The sequence below is a fragment of the Pteropus vampyrus genome, unplaced genomic scaffold (assembly GCF_000151845.1).
Source record: "Pteropus vampyrus isolate Shadow unplaced genomic scaffold, Pvam_2.0 Scaffold92, whole genome shotgun sequence".
NCBI classification, from domain to species: domain Eukaryota; kingdom Metazoa; phylum Chordata; class Mammalia; order Chiroptera; family Pteropodidae; genus Pteropus; species Pteropus vampyrus.
In genome coordinates, this window is record NW_011888873.1 from 3348259 (window position 1) to 3359002 (window position 10744).

The following is a 10744-nucleotide window of genomic DNA, read 5'->3' on the forward strand; positions in this document are numbered from 1 at the left end:
AGTCCTGAGGTTTATTAAGAGTAAGTTTTGACAAAATATCTTCATTTCCCCTTTTCAGATAAGGTATCTAGCCTAGTCGATCATAGAAATGTGGACATAGAACAGAAACACGGCAACGAGGCATTTGACAAACCATCACAAGATACTCTTGAGAAATGTACAGAGAAATATGGGTGGAGTGAAAGAGTACAGGGTCTGTGGTGCACAGGAAGATGTTTATAGTAAAAAGACACAGAACGCTTCTATCAACGCCTCCCGAAATTTAACCCAGAAATCCAAACTGAGGAGAGGTTTAACTTCCACAAAGTATAAACAAACATTTTTTACACTCTTTTTCTGAGAACAAGTAGAAAAGTTATGAGAAAAAAACAAACAAAACATCTATTTGAAAACACTGGCAAACTACCAAGGCAGCAAGAATCTGTATTAAAGACCCAAAAGATAAAGGAAGCCCATAGTCATGATCCAGACTGGGCACTGTTTTCCCTTTTGAGGCATTTGCATATGCAACAGACAATGAAAAGTTGGGAGAATGTAGTGGCTGGGAGCCCTGAGATACGAACCGGCAGTCCCATAAAGCTGAGCCGCTTGGGAGAAATCTGGAGTGCAGTCTCCATCAAGCATGTGGGGCCCTCATGAACCAGCACAGGGGTTTGGCTGGGATTCTGAAGAGCTTTTGCCCTAAGAGGAAGGGTAAACTGGAAATAGGCTCACTCTTACCAAAGGAATGAAATCCAGATTTCAGATCCCAAACACTGATTGAATTAAATTACCTACCCCTGGCCTAACTCCCTACAAGAAGTTAAAAACTAAATTCTCGCTGAAGGATGACAAGATCATCCAAAACCTCAAATTATCTTTATACTTTTTCATACATAACACATGGCTCTTAATAAAAAAGTAAGCAGCTGTAAGAAGTCAAATATTGACCAAAAATCAAAATCATTCTTCAGATCATACTGAAGATTCCAACATATAGGAAATCTAGATGTTACAAAATCAAGGCATGAAATTTAAAAAGTAACTGTGATTATTTTATTTAAAAATTATATGTCAATGGTCGAAATTTGGGCAAGTAACCGGAAACAAAAAACAATCAAAGAGAAATTTAAGAATTGAAAAATACAGTGAAATTAAGCTGAAATCAGTAATAAAAGATAATAAAATTCTAAACTATTTAAAAATTAAGCAACACGGTCATATGAGAAATCGTAAAGAAGTTAGAAAAGTTAGAAAGCATTTTTTTAAGAAGAGGAAAATAGAAGTTTATTAACATGCATACCTCATGCATACACATGGAGATACTCAGGGAAAAAATGCATCATTCTCTAAGGTGGCTTAAACATACGCTTAAATATCATCTTAATAGGAAAGGGGGAATGTAGGCCTCTTAGGAAAGAGTAAATGATTTTTGAGAAAGATGAATGGGTCCATAGAAGAACAGACATAAGATGTGACTGTGACAATGTTTGTCTGGGTATGGGGTTCACTTCCAGTCTCCTCTCCTTTAATAAGAGTCAATATTCCCTGGCTGATGAAACTCCTCATGAGGGGATTTAGGACAACTAGTTCCTTTTGGAGGATCTGTCCTTAGGCAGATAAGGGGAGCTCAGAGAAAACCTCTCCCTGCATTTGCTGTTTTCCAAGCACGTATAGCTCAAAATAATCAATATACTGAAGAGCAAGGGAAAGCTAAAGACGCTCAATCAGAATGGCATAAAAAAAGATGCCAAGACCATAAAAATAATTTAAGGAACACATGGGACGCTATTAAGAGTCCAAATATCCGTCTGATCGGCGTACCTGAAGAAAATCAAGATGTTGAACAGCTGTTTGAAGAAATAATGATGGAAAACTTCCCTAACCTGGTGAAGGAAGTGGACATAAAACCCCAGGAAGCTCAGAGAACCCCAAAAACCAGGGATCCAAAGAGGCCTACACCAAGACACACCATAATTAAAATGCCAAAGTTTAAATACAAAGAAAGAATATTAAAAGTGGCAAGAGAAAAGCAGATAGTTACCTATAAAGGAACACCCATAAGACTGGCAGCTGATTTCTCAAAAGAAACTATTCAGGACAGAAGGACTTGGCACAAAATATTTGACGTGATGAAGACCTGGGATCTACAACCAAGGATACTTTATCCAGCCAAGCTATCATTTAGAGTTGAAGGACAGATAAAAAGCTTCCCAGACAAAAATAAGCTAAAGGAATTTATCACCACCAAGCCAGTATTACAGGAAAGGTTGAAGGGACTTCTTTAAGAAGAAAAACCATGTATCAAAAACAGGAATAAAGAATGGTGACAACTACATTCCTATCAATAAGCACCTCAAATGGAAAAGAATTAAGTGCTCCAACTGAAAGATAAAGTAGATGAATGGATAAGAAAACAAGACCCCTACATATAAAAAGGAAGGGGATGGAAAAAGATATTGCTTTGATGGACCTAGAAGGTATTTAAGTCAGAGCAGAGAAAGATAAACATTATATGATTTTACTCATATGTGGAATCTAAAGAGTAAAAAGGACAAACTAATCAAAAAACAGACTCACAAATAGAGTGGATGATTTGGTGATTTTCAGAAGGGGAGCCTTAGCGGCTGGGAGAATGGGGTGAAGGGTTAAAGAAGTACAAATTAGCAGCTGATGGATGGTCACAGGGATGGAGAGCACGGGAATGCAATTAGTATTAATATGTTGGCTAGGTGGAGGGTCAGAGGAGGGAGGGAGCAATTGGGAGGATCATTTTATGAACTATATAGATTCCTAACCAATGTACTGTATACTTGAAACTAATTAAAATAAATTAAATTTAAAAAATTTTGATTCAATACATTAAATGCAAATAATAAAACTACCCAGTAATGAAACACACTTTGTCTCAATAACAAGAACAAACTCAATCATTGAAAAAGTTCTAACAAAGGGAGAAACACCACCCATCAGGAATAAGTGGAGGAGGATCCCACACTAAATGGAGATTGCAGGTGACCACTAAAGCCCTATCCCCAACTTCAGAGTCTATGCAAATGTTCAATGTAAAACCGCAATAAAAAATTCTTACCCTTAATCGCGTGGTGGAGATCTCAGCTTTTAAAATATCAGGATCATATTTAGTACTAGATGAAGATCCTGAGAACACTTTTCAAAGAGAAAAATGAAAAACATAGTTACATAACTAGCTCTCAGTTTAGAATTTACAAACTCTAAAAACAAGATTTACATGCTTCTGTGGATACTTACTTACTTTACAATTCCTTTATTGTCATTCATCAGACACCTAAATATAAAAAGTAATCTTCAAACCTTTTATATATTTTAAAAAACTCAAGAAAGAAAATGTCATAAAGACTCTGGCATACTTAATTTTCTTCTGGATTTTATACCAATTTATAAAATCTTAGAGGACCTTATTGCGGGTACAGTTTATCAGAGCTTCGCATTATCCAGAAACTTATAATTTAATAAAACTTCTGAGTTTATCTTAGCTGCTTCTTTAAACAAGACCTGCTCCAAATGATCAGTTTTCGAGAAGAAAGAGAGGTCAATCAACTCAGGTGGTCAACAGAAACTTCACTTTGGCTAATAGTTCAGTTCCTCCCCACAACAAATAGAGTGCAAGAATAGCAAAAAGGACTACATTATTTTCCTTGATCTGACAAGGCAAAAATTAATTCATGAATAAATAAAAGACAATCGGGCAGAGGGAAGAGCGAAAACAGAAGGGATACATAATCCCCAAATAAGGAAACTCTGATCTGAAACGGGGTCCAGGGGTTTTATCGAGAACTCTGTGGTGTGCCCCCTCTCCCCCAACACACACACACACAATGGCTTTAAGGGACTCTTCTGGCAGAGGAAGGAAAAGGACCCAAAATGAAACTCCACTGAAATCCAAGTGCCCTTCTGTTATCTACAGTTTGGTCCCCATGTTAAACTGTACTTACAGCTTGTGTGAGAACTTGACTTCTCCTTATAGGCATCATTTAATCGTACATATTCATCCAGGGCCAAAGCCAGTCTTTGCTCCTTCACGTGGTACAGCTCCTTCTGCGTCCTGAGGGCATCCTGAGCCACTGAGAGATAGTCCTTGAGCATCTTCTCCTGTTCCCCTCTCCATTGTTTTCTTGGATCTTCAATCTGTGTGGTTTCTGAAAAAAAACAGAAGGTTATTTTTTTAGAATTTAATTTTGCTTTTTCTTGGGGGTGGGGAAGATTATCTAAGCGTTAGAAAAAGTCGCTATCTTTAATTCCTATATCTTCTAAGTAGTTTATTAGTATTTGTGAAGTGACTTCTCTAGAAATTTGACACAGTTTTTGTTTTATTTTACCTAATCCCTCTTCGTCCTCATCCCCCTTCAGGTCTTGTCAACAATTTACTATGACTTGAATCCATCACACACAATGTTGTCAAAGTAAATTTCCATGGCTGTTATCGGATCCCTTTTTTCAAGAATTCTCTGGCTCCCCAATACCTACAGAAGAAAAGCCAGGCTATTTACGCCAGCATTCAAGGCCCTGTATGATCCGAACCCAATCCACTTTCCATGGCACATGCTTCCTCTCTCACTGAATGCAGGACCCTTGCCATGTTGCCCTCTACAGCCCTACTCAAGGTCTGGTCTGCAGACCAGCACCTGTGCCTGCACTCTGTTATGTGTCCATGACAGTAAGTGTAGAAATCAAGAGTATTTTAAAATTTTTATACAGTTATTGTATATCTGTTAACTCTAATAATAATATCAAGAATTAGTTTGTATTTCCGCCCCCCCAAGATTTTTCTAATAATTTGTTTTTATTGTGTTTTACAAAAGTATCAATCAGTCCATAGTGGATTAGAAATTAAAAAACAAACAAACAAACAAAAAACTCTGGTCCTAGTTTGAGGAGAATACTCGAAGGCACAGTTCTTGGTTCTGCACTTCTGCACGTTAGAACCACCTAGAGAGCTCTAAAAAAAAACCTCTCAGCCCCATGAGATTTTCTGCAGGTGGAACCCAGGCAACGGTAGGTTTAAAGCCCCTCAGGTGATTCCAATGAGCAGCTGAGGCTGCACACCCGTGCTCTGCCACAGGCCGCACACTGCCTCCTCTGTGAAGTTATTCAAACTATCCAAGCCTACACTTGCTCAAACTTGCCTACCGAGCCTCTCCAACTCCTCCCTCGGATGCCACAGTAAAGACTCTGGCCCAGGCTTCCTCTTGCACTCCTTCTGCCACCTACCTGACCCATGGCTTCCCCATGTGGCCCTGTGTGGTCACTCAGTCACCTCTAAAAATTAAATCCAGGTACAATCAGAACAGGTGGGTCATATGAGAATGACTATGAGAACCCATTCCTGACCAAGTAGGACAGGAAAATTAATTTATTAATTTGCTGGAGTGTCTAGTGGCATGGACTGTCTTCAGAATGCTTTGTGTGTGAATCCCAATCTTAAAGAACCCCAACTCAGTATGTCTGGCTGGCCCCGAGTGCTACAGTGATATGAGGTGATCTGACGTGACTACAACAATCCCTAGAGGCTAGTTCTGGAAAAGTTCAACCTGGTTTCTAGGGATAAGGGATAACGCTAAACTAAAGTTTTTCAGGCTGTGAAGCCAAGGCCACCATAGGGCCAGCAGAGGCCCCGGCTGATTAATGAAGTGGCCTGGGTCCACCAGACACACTGCTACCGCTCTACTTTCTTTAAAGTAGTATTTTGAAAACTAATTTTTAAAAGATGTGAATATTTCAATATGCAAAAGAGGAATATCTCATGTAATTGTGGGACAAATATGTTAGAGTCGATGTTTAAAGAAGAGATGCAGGAGGGGACAGCCCTGGGTGGACAGCCCCTCTGGTCAAGGATCTTCAAGGACATCATCACTGTGCGGGCAGCCTGGCCACGTGGGGACCATGGAGAATAGGCAGAGATCAGCCAATAGGAGCCTTCTCAATTTTAAATGTTCATTATAATTCAGGTCTCTGGCTGTCTAAACATGTAATATTTATATATATGAATGCAACCTGACTCAAAGTACTGAAATTATCCTCTAATGAATAGAACTTTATGGTCTTTAAAAAGCTTTTATAACTGTGGATGACCCGCAACAATCCTCACTCCTAGTATTCACACTCTTGAATATGGGCTAGACTTCGTGACTCATTTCTAATGAACACGACAGAGACTAAGTGATAGGACATCACCTGAGATTAGACTACAAAAGGCTGTAATTGCCATCTTGATTTTGCTCTCTTATCTCCCTGGCTCTGGGCTTTTTTTGCTCTAATGAAGCAAACTGTCATATTGTAAGCCATCCTACGGAGAGGCCCACTGTGGCAAGGAACTGGGGGGAGCGGGGCCGGTGGAGGAAAGTGGGCCACTGGCCAGCAACCAACAGGTCCTTCACCAGTCATGGCTGGAGATGGCTGCAGCCTGCTAACACCTTGAAGAAAGCTGTGAAAGTCCTTGAGCCAGAGGATCCAGCTGAGTCTTGCTTGGATTTGTGACCCACAGAAACCATAAGATTATAAATGTATGTTAAGCCACTAAGTTTGGGGGAAATTCGTTATACTGAGATATATAACTAATAAATTAACTGAATAAAGAAATAATATAAATTGAAATGTATGTGAAAAACTTGTAATATTTATAACTTATAATAGTTATAGTAAGATTTTACTCCCAGTTCTCTCTCAATATTCTTTAGAGGGTTTATCTAATCATATTTCCCTACATTTTGGAGAATTGGCATACTTTCAATAAAATACCTGTCAACAGCTAAACTGCCATAAAACACTGAAAGTAACAGTGACTGACACCTAAATGAATAAAGTGTAATAATAATAATAAAAAACTATCAGTGTTTGTTTTGGATGGATCAGTAGAAACATTACAGAAACTAACTCAAATATTGTGCACTATGGGAGATTTGGTAGGAAACAGTCACACTTGTGAAATACAGCACAGCTCAAAAATGGACAAAAGTGCATTCCCAAAGGCACCTCGGGGGCTTCGTAAAGCAGGACTGCGCTTCATCTCTATCAGCTACGTTTGCCGAATAGATTTGTGGAGAATATTTATTAAATGTAAACACTGAAAAAAGAATATTATACAAATGTGGTATTTTTTATTAATACCTGGTGGCCTTGGGAGATCATAGTATTATAATGCAATATAATTTGCATGTCATCTACTATATGAAAGAAGTAATATAGCACTTACTGTTAAAATGTCATGTATCTCAAGGAATTTACATTCCATCAGTTTTATAGATGTGAAACTTTATAGACAGAGAACACACTGTGAGTTACAAGAGCTTATCATGGGGGATAATATTAGACTCTTCAGAGGAATATTATTTCTGTCTATCATGCATATTTCTATTTTTTCTTCTGTGCTCAGGAAGAATGAATGAAATGGATATGAGCAACTTTTCTTATCTTCTTTTTTAAAGACTACTGCTATGTTTATTTATTACTTGTTTGTTACTTCTACAGACAATTACTGACCATCTACCACATGCACCAGGGGAAACGATGTTCAGGCGTGATCCTTCCAAGAACTTATAAAATATAAAACACATTGTGACACATGAATTTATAAAACCACACAACTCTTTTATACAGTAGAAAGTAATAGGAGCCTTGAGAGGAGAATGCTTAAGTGCTACGGCAATTTAGAGACACAGGGATGTCCCCTGGCTGAAAAAGTAAGGTTCGATGCAACAGGCAGTGATGAAAGGGGGCTTTGAAACGTTCCAGACAAGAGTCCCGTAGGAACCGAGGCCCTGTTCACTTCTCTGTCCCTCTTCTCCCGTCCCATCCACACCAGCCTTCAGCTGCAGGAAATTTCTTCTCTTTCCTTCATCAAGCCCTGCTTTCTGTGGCCTCTCCAGACCTTTTACTTTACTTGTGGTCTTCCTTCTTGCAGGAAGTTTCTCCTTTTCCCAACCTCCAAACCCTACCCCAAATCCCTATTCTCTAGGTCTGGCTAACTCATTCTTTGGGTATTGGCTTAAAGACCTTTCTCTAAGAAGCCCAGCTACCCCCTTCAGAATGCGTAGCAAGCTTCTAGTTGTTCTCCTATGTTCTCTTAGCGTGATGATGGCTTTTTTTTTTTTTTTTACCACATTCTACTATACCTTCTCATTTCCCCCCCCAAAACTCCAAGAACTTACTGGGGTGATGTGCATATTCTGTATCTTGACTGCAGTGAGAATCACAAAGGATTACACATTGTCAAAATTCACTGAGATACACACTTAAAATCTGTGCATTTTCTTATATGCAAATGAGACCTCAATTACTAAAGGAAAGACAAAAAAATTAGAGTATAACTCTTACCCTACCAAAAAGTGATTTACTCCTGGTTATAGTGATAATATAACCTTATAAACCCAAAACCTTATAAACAGTACTTCATAATTACCTTCTGGTTAGTTAGCATTCCCCTCCAAAATCTATACCTTCACTCCACACACACCCCTACTAAAAGCTGAAATCCTTCATAAAACACTTAAGGCCTAATATAACTATCATTGTCAAGGTCAAATCTTTTACTTCTAAATATTCAATAGTGTTACAGAGAAATAATATTAAATAGCCAAACATTCTTTATTTCATTTTTTATCAAGATAAAGAGAAAATAATGCTGAAACTACACAATGTCAAGATACAACATATGTGCGGACCAGCTGTTATGAGAAGATAATACCATTTGCTCCCTACACTACTTCACAGGAATGTCTTTAAGATTAATGAGATAATGGACCAGATCCTTTTTAGTGGGGAAACTACTTGCTGTTGGTAATTGGGGCACTTTAGGGCACAGTAAATCCATCAGGCCACTGAGACGCCGCTACCGCACTAGAGCAAAATGGCAGACGTAAAAATTTATAGTGAGAATCAGGTTTTTAAATATTCAGAATGGTGCTTTCTGAAGCATAATTTATACTTGAAATGCACTTTAATTTCTTCGAAAACAAACAGAAAGCTTTTAATCTGCAAGTTAAACAATAAAGCTCTTCCTTCTAGCATTTAAGAGTTTATCATTATACTAAGTACCCAAGGATAAAAAACAAAGATGCAGCCACTATTCGCAAGAAGCTGACAATTCAGTGAGTAAAGTGTACAAATAAATAACTTAAATAAATATGACAAGTGATTTTTAAAAATGCCTTAGTACCTGGTACTATAGAAATACCTGGACAGGGACCCTAATTCAGGATGGAGGTGGGGACATGCAAGTTGGAGGGTTGGGTACTAGAGATGGCCCTTGGGAAGCAGTGGGGCCTGAGCAGATGGACCCTAGAAGGATATGGCAGTAGGCCAAGAGGGCCTAAGGGCTGGGCAGAGAGTGCTTGGGGCTAGAAACAACAAATGCAAAGAAAGGCAGAAAAGCCAAGGAAGCACAGGGCATAGAGGGACAGTCCTCCAGAGCCAGGGCAGGGCAGGAGATGAAAATGGAGGCCAGCGGTGGCAGACAGCAAAGAGCCTAATAGTAAGGAATCAAATATACGCATTCGGAACTCCGGAAAAGGCTCTGAGAGACAAATTTGGCAGCCATCGGCCTCAAGGAAGTAACTGAAGTCATCACCCAGGAATATCTGCAGAGTGCAAACAGAAGACTATTATGGAAATCCTACTAACTAGGTACAGGCGAAGAAGAAATAAGCAAGAGAAAATCGGGCAGAAATAGCCAGGTATGTAAAAGAAATTCCAACAGAGGGCGTCATGAAATCCAAAGGAGTAAAGAGCCAGAGTGACAAGGACTCTGTCAGATCAAGGAAGACAATACTATGCTGTTGTTTGGACTTCATCATTTGTGGGGTCTCAGGTGACATCCTCAAGAGCAGTTTCTATTGGCAAACAATGGTGGAAGTTGAGTTCATGAGGATGGTGGCTTTCAGTCAGTTTCACGGTGAAGGGAAAAATAGAGAGGACCATAGCTGGTAAGGGATTTGTGTTGAAAGATGGTTTTGAGTATGAGTGAGTGGGAGAGAGGAAGGGAGGAGGGAGAGGCAGAGAGGAAGATTGTTTTATTTGGGTTTTTTTTGGTAGTTTTGGTTTGGTTTTACTTTGAGAGTTTCTGTGTTTAAATACCAAGATAAAAGAACCACTAGAAATAAAAATATAGAAATGGTGAGAGAAAACTTTAGAATCAGGAAATGACTGGTAAAGAAGCAAAGCAAAGTAGGAGAGAAGGACGGGAAACAAAAGTTAAGAGGGATCTTCGCGTGAGCGGGGTGGTGTTCAGAACACCTGTCCCTCTGAGAAGAGAAAGCCCTGAGGTGGGCTCAGAACCCCAAGAGTCTGGACGTAGTGGGAGGGAAATAATTTTCTCATTTTAGTGCCATGAGAGCTTATTTCTGTCAAACCGAGACAAGTACGCTTGCTTTGGATTCCCTAAATGATATTTAAGAAAAAAAAAAAAAACTTTTATTCATATAAAATAAGTATAAAAGTGAGATTTAAATATTTATACATTATAGATATTCCACCGAATTGTTTATTTTCAGTGACATAAGAATGAATTATGACTATTTAAAAAGAACTTAATTTTACTAGAATTAGTTCCTTCTATAACATTAAAGTATTTGGCTGTCAATCCTTGATAAGCAATAAAACCTAGTATATAATAATATAGTATTGAGAAAGGGTTATTAGAAAATGCAAAAATAAAAGGTAACTTTAAAACCCACAATTAAGATTTCTTCATGGAATGTACAGAAACATTCTAGGGAGAGATAACATCTCT

The 10744-nt window shown here is 38.7% G+C and overlaps 1 protein-coding gene across 1 annotated transcript in view; it reads right to left on the minus strand.

Moving 5' to 3' along the window:
- The window catches only part of WWC2 (WW and C2 domain containing 2), a 92367-nt gene extending 85343 nt beyond the window's left edge, over positions 1-7024 (minus strand). The window contains exons 1-3 of the mRNA XM_023532881.1: positions 6949-7024; positions 3954-4226; positions 3071-3147 (exon numbers count right to left, since the gene is read on the minus strand). Of these exons, the coding sequence (XP_023388649.1) occupies positions 3071-3147; positions 3954-4226; positions 6949-7024 (426 nt within the window). The remainder of the gene's footprint in view (positions 1-3070; positions 3148-3953; positions 4227-6948) is intronic.
- Positions 7025-10744: the final 3720 nt, after the last annotated feature.